At 41.3% G+C, this 22,228-nt stretch overlaps 1 protein-coding gene across 2 annotated transcripts; it reads right to left on the bottom strand.

Moving 5' to 3' along the window:
- Positions 1–1,404: 1,404 nt before the first annotated feature.
- On the bottom strand, positions 1,405–21,823 carry LOC133498192 (semaphorin-7A). 2 transcript variants are annotated; one of them, XM_061814732.1, is made up of 14 exons: positions 21,571–21,823; positions 20,676–20,806; positions 16,326–16,385; positions 16,154–16,252; positions 15,981–16,089; positions 15,150–15,257; positions 14,203–14,345; positions 13,284–13,462; positions 12,679–12,781; positions 12,413–12,599; positions 8,181–8,296; positions 7,966–8,117; positions 6,223–6,293; positions 1,405–4,604 (listed from the first exon to the last, which is right to left on the bottom strand). In XM_061814732.1, exons 1-14 carry the CDS (start codon positions 21,686–21,688, stop codon positions 4,270–4,272), a joined length of 1,911 nt encoding a protein of 636 aa, XP_061670716.1. In that variant the 5' UTR covers positions 21,689–21,823; the 3' UTR covers positions 1,405–4,269. The 2 variants fall into 2 exon arrangements, with proteins under 2 accessions (XP_061670716.1, XP_061670717.1); XM_061814733.1 differs by having other exon boundaries at positions 15,981–16,086.
- Between the last annotated feature and the right edge of the window lie 405 nt (positions 21,824–22,228).

Below are 22,228 nucleotides of genomic sequence, written 5' to 3'. Positions count from 1 at the left end.
CCTGTTAATTTAAAGTGCTTTCTTTACAAGTCCTACAAGAGCTTTTGAATCTGTATACTGTATTCAAGTAATGTTTGAGTACTATGTCTGCCTCTTGTGTGCCTCTAAAAGTAAACAAATGGCAAGTCTATTAGTCAACAAACCTGTACTGTTGAGATGTGAGATGTCAACCTGTTGAACCTTGACTCAGTTACTGAAGCCGCACAAAGGCCGAATCATCGTCTGGGACTGAATGTGATTGTGCAAAAAAAGCGCTTTTGTCTGATCTCGTAAAAATTGCAACACACTGCCGGGATTGTTTAGCAACCTTGCAGGGAACTTTTGAAACACAACTCGAGAACACTCACCGAGCACAGCCTGACTGTACAACAAAAAGTGTGTTGAAAACATAAAACACAAACAACCACTTGTTTTGGTCAACCCCAAAGAGGAACTTCTATATATAAAAACATTAAACTATGAGAATCATCAATGCATTGTGATCAAGTATATTGCCATTGGTATAAAAAAATACACGTTCACACATCCAATTCCTCCAAAAAGACCCAAGACATGCTTGCATGCCTGACATGGCTCACCATCAACTTTTTCATTTTATGTATTTTTTATACAGCATATAAAATATTTTCAACATTTTTGTGTGAAATTAAATTTGACATTCATGATCAATCTATTTTCAAAATAGCACTGAATAATTATTTGGGGCATTTTAAACCCCTTTTTTGTTTTTATTAATTACTGTATTTCATTTTTTGTTTCAAAGAGCATCACATATTTAGAATTTCTTTTTATTGTAATGATTTTTTTTATACAAGTATTTACTATTTTGAGCTTTGTATGTTTTTTAATTCATTTGCAAAATAAATCTATCATACAATTATTGATTTTTACAAAATTGGTATGTGTTATTTCACTTATTTCTTATGTAGCAGAGCATTGGATTTATGTTAGTAATTTCATTTGAATTATCTGCACAGTGGCAGCGATAGAGCGTTGGCCTCAAAGTTCTGAGGTCCGGGGTTCAAATTCCGGCCCCGCCTGTGTGGAGTTTGCATGTTGTCCCCGTCCCTTCGTGGGTTTTCGCCAGGGACTCCAGTTTCTTCCACTACCCGAAAACTTGTATTAATTAGAGATTTTAAATTGCTGCTAGGTGTGATTGTGAGTGCGGCTGTTTGTCTCAAATGTGCCCTGCGATTGCCTGGCAACCAGTTCAGGGTGTCCCCCGCCTCATGCACGTTGACAGCTGGGATAGGCTCTAGCATTCCACACGACCCTTGTGAGGATAAGCAGCAAAGAAAATCGATGGATGGATATGAGTACTATAGCACATTTTAGAATTCAATTACAGATTTCATTTTTTACTTTTCAAATTTATATTTTAATATGATTTTTTATCACTGCCAACCACGAGAATCATACATATTTTTTCCAGACATGAGAATAAAACAAATAAACATAAATTTAAAAAATAGCTTTATATTTCAGCAAAAACTAATCTCATCTAATCTCTGACTAATCTCGGAGATGCTTTTCATCGTATATTTTTTAAGAATCAAAAGCAGTGCTGAAATTTTATCAGTTAAATTACAACACAGATAAGAAATGTCACGACCCATCGGAACAGAGGTAGGACCCAAATGCAGGAGGACATGGGAGTCGCAGAGGTAATTCGGGAAAAACGTTTATTATTCAATGGTCGGGAATTGGGCAGGCAGTCAGGTGCAGCATTGGTAGTTGGGACGTCGGGCGTAGAGAGCCGGTCAGAGGGCAGGCAGGAGTCGGTACACGGGAAGAACGATCAAGGAAAGCAAAAGTGTCAAAGGAGTCAGGCTTACGGGGTCGGTCGGAGAACAGGCGGTCGGTAGACAGGAATACGATCAGAGATACGAGAGTGCTGGAACGGGGCATGAACCTCAACGATCTGGCGGAGGACCAGTCGTCACCAGGTCCTATAAGTACCGGTCGTAATCAGCCGGAACAAAGTGCGGGTGTGTGCCGACGAATTGGCTGGCCACACCCAGTCTGGGCAGGATGCCAGAAGCATGACAAGAAACAAAGCCAAAAACTAAAAATAAAATAAAAATATATTATATAAAAATCCATGACAAAATTTGAGTGCATTAATTTATTAACAGGTGCTCACTTTTTCTTCATATGATCATGTAACGCCTTTACTCTAAATGGATTAATCAATTCCTCAAAATTCTGCACATATCGTATCACTTGGTGCATAAGCGGTTTTTCTTATTCCTCTTCATTAATTTTGAAAAATAAATCGATAAAAAGGAGAAACATTTTCCACGTTGTCATATTTGGGTATTGTGTGTAGGGATGATGAACTTACAATCAATCCCTTCACACTTAATTCATTATATATATTCCTATTCTATTTATTTTCTGTGGAAGCCATCCCTACCTAGCTATTTGTCAACTTGCCATTTTGAAACGCCACAAAAGACGTCACGAGAACCCGCCAAAGCCTTGTGTAAATACATAATACAGAACAGTAATTATTGGCCAGGAAGTTTGTTGAAATGATAAAAAATGCAAATACACAAGCTAAGTTTAGCTACTGGATGTTACAGACTTTGGAGCATGGACTGTACATGTGAACTTAAAGCCCGTGTGCCATCCCTATAAACATTCTAAAATAGATATTGTAATGAAAAATACATATAACATTATTCACTTCAATGTCTATACGAAAAGAAAAGTGAGCGGAGAGTGCGTCATCCATGCACAAAGTTGCGCAATTGAGTGTCCCTCGACATCCAAGTGGTCGCCATATTAGTCGTGTCCTCTGTCCTTGACGTCATCGTCACTTCCGCCGTTGAAAACGCGCAGTGCCTGCTACTACGGAAGCCGAACAACAGAGATATTCGCATTTTTCCGACGCCCCTTCTGACACCGAAGCTCTTTTCGAAAAGGACACCACACAACCGAGTGAAGTTACCGGGGCAATATTACACTATTGTTTCGAGCCCTCAGGGCAATATTACAGTATTGTTTCGAGCCATATTCAGATGATATCCGATCACGGCCAAACCGCATCCCGTCTGATCCACTCCTGCGGCGGAGATGAGCCATCGCAGCTCATCGCAGCCGGCCGGTGCTGCTTTTGTCACAGTCGAGCGGGACTGAGTAAGGCATTCTCGGCTGGGTTCTTCAGAGCCGCCCCGTCGCAAAGCCCGACTCCCAGCCTTCGCAGAAGCTGTGACCGCCGAGCGCGGCGCCTCAGCCGGTCTGGTTGAGTTTCGGAGCCCGTAGTGGGATATAAAGGAGGAGGTGGAGCCCAGCTAAAATGCTTTTAGGGGTATCGAGACATTGTTGGCAGGGCGACGCGCACATCGACACATTTCATACGTGGATCTTTTGTTATGTTATGAGAGAGACCGATTACGTGGTCCGCCCCAAACTATTATTTTTTTTAGTAGCTGTATGCGCAGATCAACACATTTCATACGCGGATCGTTTGCTACATTCTGAGAGAGACCGATTACGTGGTCCGCCCCAAACTTTTTTTTTTTTTGGAGCTGTATACACACCAACCTGTTATTTGGAACCCACGAAGCTCTCATCCTCTGGACCCTTGCAATCCATTTTTCACAACGAACAGGGTCTCTTTCAAACTTATGAAGGGTAATTCCATTCTCCCGAGTGTTCAAGCAATGTCCAGCAATGCAATGAGCCGGCATTTTGGCTAACACGAAGGAACAACGAGCTACCTTCCCGGAGGTAAAACGAATGGAAACGAAAGACTCCACTAGGGGGCGCCTCTGTCCTGTACGTCACTTCCTGCTTCTTCTCGAAAGAAATCCCTCGAGAGGATTTTCATGGCGGGAGTTACAAAAAGCTGTATACGTCAAAATCATGTTTTCTGGTGAAAAAGCACATGGGACCATATTGTCTGTGGATTTTTCATTCATAATATACCAAAAATCATCTGTATGACCACACTTGACCTTTAAGGTGCATGTTTTTTTAAAAACTTTGAGGGGGAATAAAATATTAAAGTGCTGAATAAAATTATAAAATGCTGCGGTTGACTGGCAACCAGTTCAGGATGTGCCCTGCCTCCTGCCCGTTAGGCTGCCCGTGGGCTCCAGCACTCCCGTGACCCTTGTGAGGATAAGCGACAAAGAAAACGGATGTATGGAACATGACAAAATGTAGAAAAGGAAAGGGCTGTGAATACTTTCCAGATGCACTGTACCTAATTTTTATGACACAGTGATGTGACAATAAATAATCGAAAGACAAAAACGCAGTTCAGGTCCATCTTGTGCAAGTGACAGCGGTGAGCGCACAGACCCAAATTAGCAGCCCGGTAGAGCATCCCGCTGACGCGGCACCGCCAGTGACGACATAGCGAGCCAGCACGCGGCTGTAGCCTCTCTCCTCTGACCTGCATGTGTACTCCCCCGCCTCCTCACTGTCAATCAAGAGCGGGCACCCGTGCTGGTTCCGGGCGCAGGGCACATCTCCGCTGCCACTGTGATGCCAGCTGTAGTGGGCGTGGCGGGACCCCAAGGGGCATTTCAGTAAGTACTGGGACCCGTGAGGAAGTGCCAATGCCACCTCAGGCACGCTTGAGCCACTGACCACTGTAAACATCAAGGCTAGTTTATTAGCAAATAAGTGAAGGTGGCTTAAAAAGCACAATGGGAACATGCTAACACTACTTTCTGTTAGTATTTTACCCCTAAATTGAGGATAATTTCGTTTTTGCATCCGATTATTCAGTCAGAAAACTTGATTTATCCACATGGTTGCTGGGATAAACTGCAGCACTCCCGTGACCCTTGTGAGGATAAGCGCTTAAGAAAATGGATGGATAAAATACTAAGAAATCTTAGAAGAAGCTAAAAACTCTTGTTGCTCTGCCATTAAAAGGATGTAGATTCCCCACTCTGCTTGATCTAACAGCCGAACAGGACACACACACACACACGCACACACACACGCACGCACACACACACACACACACACACGCACACACACACACACCACACACACACATATATATATACACACGCACACGCACAAACACATTACCACTTGAGTTAACACAACATTAGCTTGACTTTTGTTAGCTTCTGGCCAAGTCTTTTAACAAATGTATCATAATGCTACATTTTTTCAGCCTTTTGCCATAGAATAATTTGGCTTGACTGATGATGATGATGATGATAATAATAATAATAATGATATGCAGTACACTTGTACATGTAGCTCTTTTCATGATACTCAAAGACACATTGCAGACAAATTAGTCATTCATACCAAAGTCACACCCTGTTGTTGGTTTGCTCCCTGTGTAGCCACAGCTGCCCTAGGGCAACCTGAAGGATTTGTGGCTGCCATTCTGCGCCTCCGGCCCCAGTGACTACCACCAAATAACTAGTCATATCCAATCACATTCATTCGTGGGCGATTTGGGTTGAGTGTCTTGCCCTGAGGCAACACTTTTTTAGCCTTCTTTAGCTTCTATGCATCTGTCACTTAAAACAAATACATTTTAACACTAAGTCCTGTTGGTATTTATCTATTCATTAATTCTGACATCTTTTCTAAAAAAAGTAGACTATGTACCTTTACAAATTTATGGTAATGCTATATTATTGTAGCATTTAGCTGCACTCTTGACTTTTGTTTGTTCTAGTTTCTTATAGTGTAGACGCATTCTTAACTTTTTAAGTTTATTCTAGGTTCTTGTACTTCTATGACTCAGCAAATGTGGAGGATGTGGAAAAAGTGTTTAGCACATCAACATACTGACAGTTGCATTGGAAAAAAAGTAGATAACTCGCTCTCACGCACGCACACCTACACACAGACACACACACACACAAGAACTTATATCATACTGGTAAAAGCAGCAGTAGGTGATAGGAAGCAGCTGTGTTGTGTTGATGTATCAATTCCATGGGTGTATTCATATTTGTAACACCAAGGTTAAATGTTGAGTAGTTAATGTATTTAGAAGCAACAACTGACAAAATAACCTGCTACAGTTTATTTTGTTCTGTTGTCTTCAAATAATATGAAAATATCAATATTTGATTAACGATGAGTAGAGGTGCTGTCCAAAGCCAAGAAGATGCAAATGTTTCTATCCTTGTGAAGGGTCATTTGCATTTCACAACGGTCTCAACACTTTGAATCCCAGTGTAACATTCCGTACAAGTTCAGAATTTTAAGAAAACATCCTTTTGTACAAACCTTTGCTTGAGAGATGAGAGGATGAGCACAAGTGGTAATTTCCCGAGTCCACATCCTGAACCACTTCACCGCTGTTAAACAAAACGTCTATTATCAGCACTTAAGATGTTGCAACCCGAGATGTGACAACTTCAGATGTTAGCACTTTAGATATAACATACAACTTGAGCTGAGAACTTGAGACGTCAGAATAAACATTGAAACCTTTGTAAGAAAATTACTCTTGAGACTTTACAAGTAGTTTGTGAGCGTCGTGAGTCACCCTTGCAGCATGTCATCAGTATGAGTTGACATTCTAATATGTACTAAGTCAATTCAAGCACTGAGTCACTTTATTTAAAAAAAAATATATTAAAAAAGAGATCAGTCATGTCATGATGATTCTCTGTCATATTCATTTGATGGATTTTGCAACTGCTAAAGTCATCAAAAGGCAGAGGTGGGAAGTAAGTAAAAAAAGTACTAGCTCTTTGTTCCTGTATTTAAAGAGATTTCCTAGGTATCTGTACTTGAGTACTTCTTTTTCTGGAAACTTTTTACTTTTAAAATAATTAGATGCAATTTCTATTGCTGAGGTTAAAAATTTTGCTAGTGACTTGAAAAACTTTAGTTAGTTGCGATGGGAAGTAAAAAGCAGAACACCGCAAAACCAGAAACTAGAAGATGAACACCGTAAAACCAGAAAGTGGAACATGAGCGCACTTAATCATATCAGCATTGTAAATATGAAACTATCCTATGAGCCTCGTGCCTGCAGCGATAAGTTACTGGGGGCAAAATGTTGGCACTTTCCAGATGTGCTATGCTAGTGGGGGCGAAGCGTCATCACAATCCTTGTTTGTGGACAAACGACATGTCCGCAGCATAAAACAACAAGAATGCATGTGCGTTGTACAATTGTACACACATCATACAATCACAATAAGTGAACTCGGACCTGAGAATTACCTTTTGTAGGTAAAAATATTTTGGGAGCTCTGCTTTAAAAAGTTCTGCGTAAGGCATTTGTTACAAAGCCAGCTTGTTGAAGTCTAGCTAAGCACACTAGCACAGAATTATGACATTTTTCAGCTTGAACATAATACTTCCAAAACATTTATTTCCTCACTTCCAAAACAAAAAAATGGTGAAAAACACAAAGAAAAAGCCAATAATTTGCTATTTTTTTTAACTAGTTTTAGTCAGCCCACCTGCTATATACCCCTATTCATGTTGTACTGTATATAACTTTATTAGGACAAATAAATGTCTGCCTTTTCATTTAATAATAATAATAATAATGCCTTTGACTTGTAAAGCACTTTTTGTGATCATTCAAAATGCTCTATAATTACACACATTAAGCTTACTTATTTTTATTTTTTTAATTTTGAAATGGGGAGTGGGGGTGAGCTTGCAAACATTATTCCTTGGGAATCAACAAAAACATGAACAGCAACAGGTTGGTGTAATGTGAATAAAGAAAAGTTGTCATGATAGCTGATGGTTGCCCAGGGCTCCCTCCACCCACCTTGATAACGGCGGGCCCCTCAGTGTGAAAACCACTGCGTTAGCCACAAACAAGCAAAAAAAAAAAAAAAAAAAAAAAAAAAAAAAAAAAAAAATCAGGGAGGGGGCAGGCACTTTTGCACACTGATGTATTTCCTGCCGAGGTGCGATGTGCTCAAAGTATTCTGGGTCACTGCGGTTACACCGTTGTGGGGGTGCATCTGTATGTATGCTGGATGCACGAATATGTCAGACCTGCTGGAGGTTGCGGCAGTGCAGCGGGTGTCATCCCAGCTGCAGTAAGGGTCTCGCGCCAACACGCAGTCCTCGCATGTATTTCCATAGTGGGTACAGTCGGCCACATCCATCTGGACTAGCTGACCGCTAGAGCTGATGTAAAGATTCTTCTGTAAAGTGATAGTTTTAATGCATTTAACTGTTGGAGAGGACGTTGCTTTTCATCTACTCACAGTGGTGGGATGAAGGAGGATGCTATCAATATGAGCTCTGTGGGTAAAAGGCCTGTATTCAGCGACAATGAAGGCCATGCTTGCATTATGGATCATCTTGTCCACACCTCCACTATCTGATGTAAAAACAGAAAGTAAGCCGGACAATAAAATAACACCAAAAAGTGCCATCAGCCATAAACCACCAAAGAAATACAGGTTATACAAATGTTTCTAATATATTGTGACAATATCCATGTAAGTGTAGGGATGTTTAAAAAGTACATTTTCTTTGTATGCCTTTTAACTTTTAGTCATAAAGACACAGCTTTTTTCTAGCTTCTGATGAGTTAAGCTGTACACCACATTATTGTAGCTAGACTAGTCCCCATTTTTAAGAACAAAGGCGATGTTCTGAGCTTTGGAAACAATAGAGGAATAAAGATGATGAGCCACACAATGAAGTTATGGGAAAGTGTAGTAGAGGCTAGACAGGACAGAAGTAAGTATCATCTGCGAACAACATTATGGTTTCATGCCAAGAAAGAGTACCACAGATGCATTATTTGCCTTGAGGATGCTCGTGGAAAAGTACAGAGAAGGTCAGAAGGAGCTACGTTGTAGCTTTGTAAACCAAGAGAACGCCTATGACAGAGTACCAAGAGAGGAACTGTGGCACTGTAGTCTAGTGTCCACAATTGCTTACTTCCTTCAATGACAATGTTATAAAAGCTTTTTCTGGTAACGAACTTCCACAGAACTTCTAAATGGCTAAAATAGATTTACCGAAGTAACGATCAGTCCACGATTCTTCATATCCTTTAATCACTATCAATGTTATGATAGCCTTTTTTTTGGGGGGGGGGGGTGATCCCTTTCTTTAGACTCCTAATTAACTTGGTGTAGAAGTGATAACATTATCACGCATACAGAGTAAATTAACATCATTGAAAAATGATCAACATCCTAACAAGCTAGCATGTCTCTTTTTCTAATTAACTCCATGAAATAAAAGTCCATTTCACACTGTCTGGAAAAGCCACTATCTTGGAGGTCGTATTAACATCTCATTTCACAGCAAGCTGCCTATAACCAGCATTTCCCCGCCTTTTTTTGAATTAGATACAAACTGCAACAACACAGATGTAAGGACAAAGCCCACCCGTCAATTTTTCACCTTTGAAGTGGTAGGTATTATTAAAAGCTGCTTGTAAAACCAACAATGTTCTGGGTTGGTATTCTACAATGATACCATAGACACAGAATGGGGGAAATTTTCTGCTTTTTGGCGGTAGTGTGAAAAGGCCCCTTCACACTGCTTGCAAAAGCTGTTATTTTTCCAAGATGCTGTGCCATTGTGGTGGTGGCGATATTTCGCTTTTGTGTGAAAGGAAAAGTTGGATATGTGCTTGGTCTTTTTTTATGGGTGTAATGCTGCAAAAACTGCAGGTTCTCTGTGTGAAAAGGCTACGTTTAGGGCTTACCGGTAATTACACAACCAATACCACTGGCACGGTGATACTAATGTTGTAATGGGTGAATAATGAAGAGGGCTAACTGTTACTGGTTTTTACTTGACTCACGAGTCAGTAATGAACCTATCTTGAACCGACATCACACACACATCCATGCCTGGGCCGGTTTGCCCTGTTTGGACAATAGCAAGGTGAATTCTTGCATATCGCAATGAGCCTATGAGGACATACCCATGAATGGGGCAGTTGAGCCATCACAGAGATTTGTGAATTATTTCTGGTTTGTGTGTTTCTTGACTGAAAAGTGGAGCTGAATATTATCATGAAAGATAAGTATTTTGACTGCATCGATATGCTCATGCATAAACAAGTGAGCTGTGGACCTTTTTTTTTTTTTCGTTTGTTTTTTTACTTTCTTCAATGTCATTGTACAGTACAAGGTACCAATATTATGAATGAGTGGCAAGAGGAGCCATCAGAATGAATTTGACTCTCAATAGTTAACCAGACATTCATTTTCTGTGCCGTTTATCCTCACGAGGGTAGCAGGAGTGCTGGAGCCTATCCCAGCTATCATCAGGCAGGAGGCCAGGTACACCCTGAACTGTCAAACTAGTCTCCAATGAATGCATGGTTTTCAGATGTGGGAGGGAACCAGAGTGCCCGGAGAAAACCACGCAAGCACGGGAGAATATGCACACTCCACACAGGTGGGGTTGGGATTTGATCCCCAGTCCTCAGAACTCTGAGGCCAACACCTTAACCAGTTGGTCCACCGTGGCGGCTAATCATTATCATTCAAACCCAATCTCCAGTGAATTTGGAAAATTGAATAAAAACTAAAAACAGAATCTGCGATTGGCTGGCAACCGGTTCAGGGTGTACCCTGCCTCCTGCCCGTTCACAGATAGGATATCCTCCAGCATTCCCTGCGACCCTCGTGAGGATAAGCGGCAAAAAGAAAATGGATGGATGGATAAAAACAGAATATAAAATTTTGCAAATCCTTTTCAGCCTATATTCAACTGAATACACTACAATTATGTATTGATTTAATGTTGAACTTGATGAGTGTCAATGTCTTAATGCAAATATTCACTAATTTTGAATTTGATGCATGTTACACATTCAATAAAAATGTCACAAGCATTGCGACATGGGGTCAGACCCAAATGCAGGACTCTGACCTGCGTCAGTGACATGATGTTGAGCGTGGTTTTATTCCTGGCAGAGGTTAGAGTGAATGTCATGGTTCGGTATCAACGGGTATTTCTTCCCGAAAGGGCTCAGTTGTCCACAAGCAAAGTTCACAACTGGTGAACAGTTTCATTGAAACCAAGTGACTGTCATGATTTTGTATAAAAGGGGCTTCCCCGAAAGGCTCAGTTGTTCACAAGCAAAGTTCACCACATCACAACTGCATGAAGAAATAGTTCAACAGTTTAAGAACATTTCTCAATGTACCACTGAAAGGAATGTAGGTATGTCTTCATCGACACTCCATAATGTCAAAAGATTCTGAGAATCTGGAGAAATCGCTGCACATAAGTGGTCAGGAGGTAAAACAACAATGAATGCCAATGACTTCAGTACCTCAGGCTCAAAGCACCTTTGAAAATGTATGCCAGAGAAAAGTGCTAACATGTTAAATACTTATTTCTGTCGCTGTATCAACAACGCCCATACATGCCTCCGGCTTCTCTGGTCCAAGCTCATCTAAGATGGACTGACCCCAAGTGGAAAAGTGTGCCGTTGTATGACGAGTCTACATATCAAAATGTTTTTGGAAATCATGGATGCCGTCTCCTCCTGTCCAAAGAATAAGAGGACCATCTGGACTGTTGTGAGCACAAAGTTAAAAAAAACAACACCTGTGATGGTATGGTGACCATACCATGTAATGCCCATGGCATGTGTAACTTGCTCCTATGTGAGCGCAACAATTAATGTGAAAGTTACCTCTTGGTTTTGTAGCAATATATGCTGCCGTCCAAGTATTGGGAATTAGTGTTGTGCAAGGTAGCACTTAACATGGAAAAACTGCTGAGAGAAACAATCGCGTTACACTGGGGAACGTAACTTTTGCTAGGGTAGGTCTGAGCGCTGATTTTAGCTGATTTCTGGGTGTGGAATCCAAAAGTGATATCAGTTCTTGTCTATCACATCAACAACAAAGTGGAACAAAGGAAAAATATACCTAAGTATATAAAACACGAAGATGGAATCGTCACAAGCTTAAAACCAGTATGAAACTAAATAGAACATACAAATGGTATATCCGTGGTTACAAGGTTATGAGAAAAGCCAGCACAAATCTTCTTAATTCCTACTATGTTAGTTTTTTATTTACAATATTGATAGAACTGACCTATTTGAAGCTGCACACACCTCTCACCCCAGTGTCTCTATTCGCTAATCAGTGGAAATTTGCTTACTCTGGAGGGCAAGCCATGGAGGAAAAAAAACTTCTCATGCTAGAAAAGCACTGACTGCAAATTTTGGAGTCATCATGCCAATTTCATTTTTAATCATCATAAAAACCTGGGAGTTTTTTTTGTAGATTACTTATATGGCGGTATTCATTTCAAACTGGAAAAGAGACCACTCACAACAGCCAAATGTCCCTAAATGACCCTCCTTCCACCTAACTTTTGGTGGAAGAAAAGGGCAAGCATGGTTTGAGTATTGACCTACTGTGACCTCCTTTCGGCAATCAAGTTCACCACCCCACCCCAGACACCACTGTTCGAGGAGTCATTTTTGTAGCATAATACTCACTTCGAGACAAAAAAAGAAGTGTGTGTTCCTTTGTGAGCGCAGCGTCAGCATGGATGTGAGTGTACACGTGGTGGCTGATGAGAAGTGGGCCTGATTTCTTCACAGGCTTCACCCAATGTTCCATCTCAGAGTTTTGCTTGGTCATCTTCAGGACCGCCAGGGGTAGATACGTGCTCTCTGACACACACTGAAGAAAAGGAAGGCTTTGGTTGGAGTATCAAATGCCTCAATGAAACATCGATAGTGTTAATTTTATGCTCTCGTACCACCCTGGGCCGGTCCACCTGGTTTTCAGAGCCTTTGAACGGAGAGTTACTGAAGACGTCGTGGATGTCCTGCACGGAGTACACGCACACGGCGCTCATGTTCCTGCAAGAGAAGGGTGACACTGCTTTGAAACCTGTTGCGTGCCAAGTAAACAAATTTTCTGCTCTGCAGAGAGGGTTGATAATTATAATAGAAAGGAAGGCTCAGTAATTTGTCAACAAATAACCCAAGAGTCAACATTGACATGTGCATACACACACACACACACACACACACTTCACATGTAGGCCAAAACAAACTTACAACAGTATATTACGCATATTGTTCACTCTTCATCTTTCACCAACCCCATTTATTAACACTGAAATGTTTTTAGCTGACCTCCAAAGCAATGAGAACCGTAATACAATCTATTCTTAGAAGATCATAATGTACTTTTTTTTTTTAAACATTGGGAAAGGTTGGAGTCTTCCAGATCCCAACAAAAATGATTTTATAAACAAAGACAAATGTATCCACGAAACTAGCATATATCAAAGATAATTTCATCTTCAGAAAATGTTACAATATGGAACTCAAACGACAGCAGTCTTCAATGTCGCACCATTCATTCCTGAAGAGCGCATAGATACGGGTGTCCTGCCATCGATCTGCATCCACGCTGACAATGTCCACCATCTCGAAGAAGTGTTTTTTGCTTTCTGGGTCGCCACAGAAGAGCCTGGCACTCATCTGAGAGGTCCAGGTGAACTGTAGATTGTTTTTGGGTCCACCCATGTCCGCCTGGAGCGGCAACATTACAACATCATCTTTACTGATCTGCATTCAACGTGCCAATAAGGCTCGCCATACACCAAGTGACGTGGACAAACAACAGAACTGTAGTGCAGCGTGCAAGGTCGTAAGTACTTTTACTGCTCTTCATTACAACCGGCAGTGAACAGCGTCGGGATGTCGCAAATATAGCAGCCAATCAAAAATACCATGTCGTATCACATTAGCTTTCAAAACTAGAATAACATATATTTTTGGGCATTAGCCAGACACATTCATTCAATATTTTTTTATAACTATACTTTGTTGATATGTGCCCTGTGACTGACTGGAGTCTGTCTTTCGAAGTCAGCTGGGATAGGTCCCAGCATTCCTTTAACCCTGGTGAGAATAAGCGGCTTGGAAAATACAATAAAATAATTAACTATATTCAGAATTTCATATGTCGTGTACCCATGTATGTTGCCAAGTTGCCCTGAGCTATTACAATAAAAAGTATGTTTCTGAATACGAAGTGACATCCTTTTATTTTTTTTTTGTCTTTTTCCTTTCTTGTCCCTTTGAATAAATTGTGTATGTGACCTTCAAAATTTTTCCCAATAATTCTGACAAAGGTCGCACGCTGTATACAGCATAGTGTATGTGCAGTAACTTATGCCCGATATAAAGTTGGACTTCGCTGCATTTTTTTTGTCTAGTTCAGTTGCTTTCTGCCACGTTGCTCGGTGTGCAGCGAGGCCAACACTCACCAAGCAGAACTGAGAGACAAATGGAAGCCACGTGCTGCTGAACACATTCAAATCTTTATTCCTCTCTTTGTAGAAGGCGTACACTTTGTCCTGCAAAGGCTCGTCCCTGTGTTTGCTCAGCACCAAGCGCAGGTAGTGCTGTTCTACAGGCAGAGACATAGATAAACACACACAACTAAGATCATTTAACATGAACATCACACGGTTAAACAATATCTCATCTACATTTTTTTGCTATCCTCCTATTGTGAAAGCCACACCCGTTTCCACTGTCAGACAACAAGAAGTACTGTACACATGCAGGGGCTTCCAGCAGAAGAGTTATTATGAATAATTTTAACCACTCATGTATTAGTGTTGCTGCTGATGTGAGCTGGAGCCTACCTCAGCTGACTTTTGGATGAGAGGAGGGGTACACTCTGGCCTGATCACTGGCCAATCCAAGGGCAAGTATACCGTAAATAAACAACAATTCAGACCTAGAGGCAATTTAGTCTTCATATCAACCTACTGTATCGCGTGTGTTTTTGGAATGTAGGAGGAACCCACACAAGAACAGGGAGAACATCCACACTCGGTTTCAACATCACAACTAACACACAGGTGTGCAAAACCCTTGTATACTGTATCAATGTCCTGTATCAAGAATTAAAGTATGCCCTTACAAAAGAGATGTGTGTCATTTTGAATTTTGAATACAGCTCATTGCATTGGTAATATGAAAGAGTTTAATCAGGACACCTGGAATCTTTTTACTGGAGTCACAAGTGACGGCAACACAACAACTGGTGATCAGTCATATGGGACACATCCACACTCCCCACATAAGATTTACTACTGCAGAAGCCTTTCAGATTACATATGAAACGTCCTCAACAACCAAGAAGAGTCCAGGTGCCTTCAGTTACTTCTTGACAGAGAATCAGACACTATATCACATGTGGTACCTTTGTCGTGGTTTGCTGGTCCCACTCTGTACTTCCCAAACTTGTGAACCCCCACGTACTCCTTGGAGCCGGAGTATGTGACATACAGCGCAGAACCTTCTGCAGATTCTGGAATTAAAATAAATAAAGAAACGTTTAGTATTTATTTCTAGCCATTCATCCATTTTCTGAGCCGCTTATTCTCACAAGGAAAGTGGTAGAGTGCTACAGCCTCTATTTCTTTATTCATTTAGTTATTATTTTATTATTACAATGAATCTTTGTCAAATTGTGAAAAAAAAGTACCGTCATTGATAAATTACTAATAATCTTTTATTGCTCAGTGACTGTTCTTGTAATGTCTTTGTCTCAAAAGTATTCTCTGTTAACTGTCTGTCTGTCTCCAACTACTGTTTTTCGACATACTTGGCGAAATAAAGATGATTTTTATTCGGATTCTGATTATAGATGTGCCTACCAAATATCATGTCACTACTTAAAACTGGCTTTTGGGGATGAATTTTAATTGTTAAAAAAAAAAAAAAAAAAAATGCATAACTGCATGCATATGGAAAGTTTGTCGGCAACCAGACAAAACCTCTAAGTTCATATTCTAAGGATCTCTGGAAATGGCCAAAATGACCCTAAAACGGCCAATTCAAATCAAAATGGTTTATCTTCTATTTCATTTCGGGCATGGCTTCAAGTTCAGTACAGTAGATCCAATAATGAGAGGCAAACCTTCCAAACTTAGTGTTGCTAAGTAACGCTACCTCAGTCTCTTTGGGCTTGGGCTCTTGTGACTTTCTTGTTCGTCTACTCAATATGCCAAATTATTCGGCCAAAACTCACCAACAAGAACAGAATGTTCAGCATCCTTTAAGACAAAATTCCTAATGCTCCCTCGTATGCGGTCCAAGTCGTCAGCTGGCGTGCAGGTGGGAGGAACCTCTGACAGCTTCTACAAAGAAACAAAAGAGGTCAGTAAGAAGTTGTCATGGTTCTGTTCACCTTAAGTGTCTCACCGTGTCGCAGCACAGTGTCACTGCTCCGTCCGTCCCACACAGAAACACTCGGCTGGCGTCTTCCCTTTCATGGGCCAAGACCACTTTGTAGCTGCAAACCTAAAATGACATTTTAGGAAATGAAAAGCAAGTGGCAACCAATCAGAAAGCTACATGAGTGTGCGTTTCTCACGCTCGATGACGTTGCAGTGTCTGTGCACTCGGCCCACAGCAACTTTCTTTCCACGGGAGTCTGCAATAGAGAGATGACATGATCTTCCCTCTTTTACCCAAATATATGTAAAATGGCGCTTTAACAACACATCGGCCCTTTCCTATCCGGCTGAGCCTACACTGAACCTTGCAAAAGCGGGATATTGCTGCAACTGCATGAGCAATCAGGTCAGTAGAGGAAACAAATGTAAACATCTGGTGTGGCATCTTAAATACTTTTGAGCAAGTGGTCCACCTCTGTCCAACTCTCATAGCCAGGGCCATCAAACAGCTTGGAAAAGGTTGAAAACTGTCCCTGAGCATTTTGGGGGCCCCTGCCCTGTACATGTGCCAGACGGAATACTGCCACAACGCTGTGTGCTTTTACACGACAACATGCCATTGTGCAATTGACCCCTCCGTACAGGGCACTTAACCACGCCTCCTGAAGTCATGTCACGCCACGTGCGCTGACGTAAGACAAACAGTAAAAATGGCAAATACAATACAATACATTCTGAACTGAGACAGACTACATGCTTCTGATTTCATTCAAATCAACGATATATTATAGATTCTAAATACAATACATTCTTAACTGAGAGAGATGCCATGCTTCAGATTTTATTCAATCATTCACACGTAGCAATGTTATGCTAGCGGAGAACGTCTCATTCATTTATACGAGACGTGTATTAAAAATCAAATTTAGGGCATATCTTCGTGCAAACACAGTCTGGTTAAGCTTCGGCCGCGAGCCAGCAAGAAATCAATACGTTTGTGCAGTCTGATCATCGCTAAATATCGCTCAACAAGGAATAAGTGTGTCAATCGTTCACACGCAGCAGTGTTATGCTAGCGAAGAACTTCGAATTCATTTATACGAGACATGTATTGAAAATCAAATATAGGGCATACCTTCGTGCAAACATGTGTTCCGGTTGATATTAGATGGATTTAGTTGATGATGCGGTCTTCCACAAAGTTTGATCCATCGAAGGCATTTTTTGTACCGGGTCTTCGGTTTTGGAAAGGGTACGAATCGAACTCCACCAAGTAGCCTTTCAGGATACCTGTCGTCACTATTACAAAGTCCGTGACTACACCTCTTAACCATATTTTTTGTTAAATAACCCAAATACGCGATAAAACGCTAACTAAACCTATACTGGACCATGCAATGTTGTCTGAGAAAATGGCGGGAGCAAAAACGGGCTTTGGTTTATGCAGATCTCTGGCCTCTGATTGGTCAGTGACGCGCATTGCGCAATATCCACGGAGGGGTCAATTGGAGAATTAAAGTCAATACAACATGGGAGGGCGGTGGGTGGAAGACTGGTTAGCGTGTCAATCACACAGTTACGAGGACCGGATTCAAATCCCGGCCCCGCCTGGGTGGAGTTTACATGTTCTCCGCTGGCTTGTATGGGTTTTCTCCTAGCACTTCGGTTTCCTACCACATCCCAAAAAGATGTATTAATTGGGGGACTCTAAATTGCCCTTAGGTGTTGAGAGGAGTGTTAATTAGTGATGCTTCCCATAACCGTTGAATACCCGAATGTATGGTGCAACCATGGTTACATAAATTGTTTTTCACTCACTTGTTTTTCGCATCACTCACTTGTTTTTCACTCACTTGTTTTTCTGGTCAAGACGTCTGGACCGTTTCACTATCTTGTTCGCATGCATACCAAAGACGAACATTGTTGTGGGATGTCTTGACAGTTATGGCTGCGTAAGATGTTTTTCAGAGCCTGAAGGACACACTTAGGTGTCAATAGTAAATCAGGAAACAAACGTTGCGGCGCCAGGTGGGACGTGTAGGCCACCTGCCCTTTCTCTCGCACGCAACTGAAAAGTATAATAGAGAGATGCAAAGTACAAACAGGTAGAGTCTGCTGCGGGTTTCGTACGGACGCCCAGCTGATTGACAAGCGGAGCTCTACCTGGGTGATCGGCTCTCCCCCTTCTCGGCATAGGTAAGGGGCTCATATGATTGATTTCACGCAATGTCAACTGTGTTTTGAGAACTTGCATTTGGTCGAAATAAATATGCCAGTTATTGAGGCTAAATAGCATTTGGGAACGTTGGTCTTTTGTTGAGTGTCGTCTTCGTCTCCTGAGCGCCGACCAGCACCGATCCTTTCAATAAAACAGGTGTGATTGTGAGTGCGACTATTGTCTTTCTCCATGTGCCCTGCGATTGGCTAGCAACCAGTTCGGGGTGCCTCTGCCTGAAGATAGCTGTGATAGGCGCCAGCACACCGGCAACCCTTGTGAGGATAAGCAGCTTAGATAATAGATGGTTGATCAAAAGGGGACAATACCTTCTCTCAGAGAGCGCAACCTGCCTCTGTTACAGCACTGATACTTACCTAAGTAGACAAAAAATACTGGCTTTTACAGGCAGTGTAAAACGGACTCAGAGACAACTTGGGTTTTAAAATGAACCTGGAATGCATACCAATACAAAGTAGAACCATGTGATTGCTCAAGGCCAATCAATTAGTGAATACAAAAACAAGGACAGCAACAAATGCATTATGATAAACAAGAGCAGAGCTCCTCCAAAGCCAAACAATGACTAAAAAGGCTTGATCATTGATACATGAGTATTTTAGTAGCTTTGTTTGTAATTCCAAATGATCTTCCATTAAGGTTTTGTCCAATAATTTCCAAGCATTTTGCTGCAGCACATGAGTGCCCTGTGAGAGATCATTAAAGCCCAAGTGTCATCCCAATAAACATTCCAAAATAGATATTGTAATGAAAAATACATATAACATTATTCACTTCAATGTCTATACGAAAAAAAAAATGTGAGCAGAGAGCGCGTCATCCATGCGCAAAGTTGCAGAAGAGTCATTCAACGATATCCAAGTGGTCGCCATATTGGCTGCACCCTCCGTCCGTGACGTCACCCGGACATTCGCCAATGAAAACATGCTGTGCACACTAACTATGGGAGACGAACACGTCCGTTCCGACAGGGAAGGTCTGTTCGAAAAGGAGAACACCACACAACCGAGTGAAGTTACGGGGCAATATTACATTATTGTTTCGAGCCCTCGGGGCAATATTACACTATTGTCATATTCAGATGATATGCAATCATGGCCAAACCGCATCCCCGACCGATCCACTTCCGCGGCGCAGATGAGCCATCGCGGCTCATCGCAGCCGGCTGGTGTGGCTTATGACGGAGCCGAGCCGTGCTGCTTTAGGGGGTTGTTCACAGCCGCCGCAGTTCGCGATGAACAACACCATCGATCCGGGGCGCTTTACTGCGTTGTGGTTGCACGCGGCTGAGTGAGGGAGACCCGAGCCGTGCTGCTTTAGGGGGTTGTTCATAGACGTCGCAGTACGCGCACATCGACATATTTCATACTCGGATCTTTTGTTACGTTATGAGAGACCAATTATGTGGTCTGCCCCAAACTATTATTTCTTTAGTAGAAACCTAGTAGATACCTGTTATTTGGAACCCATGAAGCTCTCGTCCATTTTTCACGACGAACCGGGTCCCTTGCAAACCTATGAAGGATAAATCCATTCTCCCAAGTGTTAAAGCAATGTCCAGCAATGCCACGAGCCAGCATTTTGGCGAACACGAAGGAAGAACGAGCTTCCTTCCCAGAGGTAAAACTAATGGAAACAAATGAGTCCACTTGGGGGCGCCTCTGTCCTGTACGTCACTTCCTGAATGTTCTCGAAAACAAATCCCCCCAGAGGATTTTCATGGCGGGAGTTACAAAAAGCTGTATAGGTCAAAATCATGTTTTGTCGTGAAAAAATGCATGGGCCCACATTGGCTGCTATTTCTTCATTGATAACATACTAAAAATCATACATTTCATGACAGTAGCCCTTTAAGATGTGCTGTGAGAAATTATGCAATTGTACTTAAGCCCCAAAAGTATATTTATCTTTTTTTCATCTAGCTATGCCAGTAATTTGAGGTGACGGACAACAACTGAATGATAATGGAATGAAGTTGTTTTGTTTCCTGGCGGGTGGTGAGAATTTTGTAATGTAAAATAAAATAAGCCTTCTGTTAATGTAGTTTGGAAAACACTGTTTTAAAGGACATTTCGCCATGTGAGAGCAAATATACACCTTTTAATTTTATTTCACTTTGACACTGCATGGGCATGGTCGAAGCACAAAAATGTCTTATTTCAATTGAATGGAATTATTCAATCTTGAAGGAATATTTCACAGAAAGAAGCAGCATTTGATTTTGAGTGATGACATGAGTGAGATGATGTTGTTCAGGCATATTTTGACACTTTCATCAATTATTTAATACTTTTTAGGTGTCATTGGTTACCTTAGGAGGATCCTGGAAGCTGACAAAAATCAGATGGCTTTTCCCGACAGCCAAGAGCGTGCGGTGATCTCGTCTCGAAAGAAGAACTGTGCGTATTTCTCCCGGTAACGTCACGTTTTCAAGTGTGATCTCTGCCAGAGTAAACATAAAAGGACAATTTAGATGACGTAAATTACTAAATGAAATTAATAAAGTCACATTTGCAACATGAGGTTTGGGTCAAGCCAGAAAGAACTAAATGCTCATTGAATTACATTGAAAGATGGGATTCGACCAAACTTTTTAAGAAAAAATTCAATTCCAACGTGACACTAAATTTGACCACATCATGGCACCTCCCTAAATTTTCATCTTATTGGACTTGATGATTTTTTTTTTATACTGTCACAGAAGGATACGAAAAAGAAAAGATTGTGATGTATTTTTGTAGCATATTTATGGCCAAGATTACTTTTTTTATGCCAATATTCTGTCTGAAATTATGACTTTACTACTGCATTAGTACGAGTATATCTTAATGATGAACTATGGCAAAATAATTCACCAAGTTAAATGAGATGAAGTCAGTCGTAGGTTTTTTCCCGTTGTTAATGAGGTGACGAGATTGGGCCCAGGGGTATTTTCAGGACTCCATCCACCGTTTTGTTGATAGTGGTGGGCGGTGGCAAGTCTGTTAATTTGCCCTTTATCTTGTGGGAAACATTTACCTGGGTTTTTAGTGGAAGTCACCGTGAGTTTTTTTTAATCGCTCTGGCACCATTTTATTTAAATATATCTGACATGTGTTAGCTATGTTTGTTGTGGTTGTGAAAAGCACTTCTGTTTGCTTATTTAGGAGAGAGAAAGAAGTAATAAGATACATTTCCTTCCTGAAAAAACTTGACTGGGCGCTTACCTTCCCGTGTGAACGTCATCCTCGGCAAAAGCGTCCACGGGTCCCCTGAGTTAACACTTGAGAGAAGCCATAAAATTAAGAAATAATAACAATACAGCGTCGACAAAAAGCTCGACATCCTCCCCAGAAACTGGCAGGTGCGCTTGAAAATAGGAACGGGAAGTCCGGGGCTGCTAACCGCGTCTGTGAAGGAACCGATTGGCTGTTGCGCTTGCGATGATTAACCAATAAAATGTCAGTGTTTTGCCTCACGTTATTCTTCACCGAGTGTTGCGTTGAACACCAAAGATTAAAAATAAGAAAACAATTGTAAGTACCGTGCAATAAATATATATCTAAACGGTAAAAATTGTGTAAACTAAGCGTTTGGATCATTTTACTGAAATCTTAGTTAGTAATTTAGTTCATTTAAACGCTCAATGTTAATGCTGTCATTTAGACAACCATCCATTCTCTGAGCCGCTTATCCTCACCAGGGTCGCTTGCGTACTGAAGCCTATGTATCTATCTACAGGGGAGAGGTGTGATTCACTCTGGACTGGCCACCAGCCAATCGCAGGTTTCCTGAACTTCCTAAAATAAATGTAGTTATTTCTTGTATTCAGTTAACTCGTATATTAATATTTTACATATGGGTTTACATTTGTTTTTATCTTAT

This window comes from Syngnathoides biaculeatus, chromosome 3 (assembly GCF_019802595.1).
Source record: "Syngnathoides biaculeatus isolate LvHL_M chromosome 3, ASM1980259v1, whole genome shotgun sequence".
In the NCBI taxonomy this organism is placed as follows: domain Eukaryota; kingdom Metazoa; phylum Chordata; class Actinopteri; order Syngnathiformes; family Syngnathidae; genus Syngnathoides; species Syngnathoides biaculeatus.
This window is presented reverse-complemented; position numbering and strand designations above follow the sequence as displayed.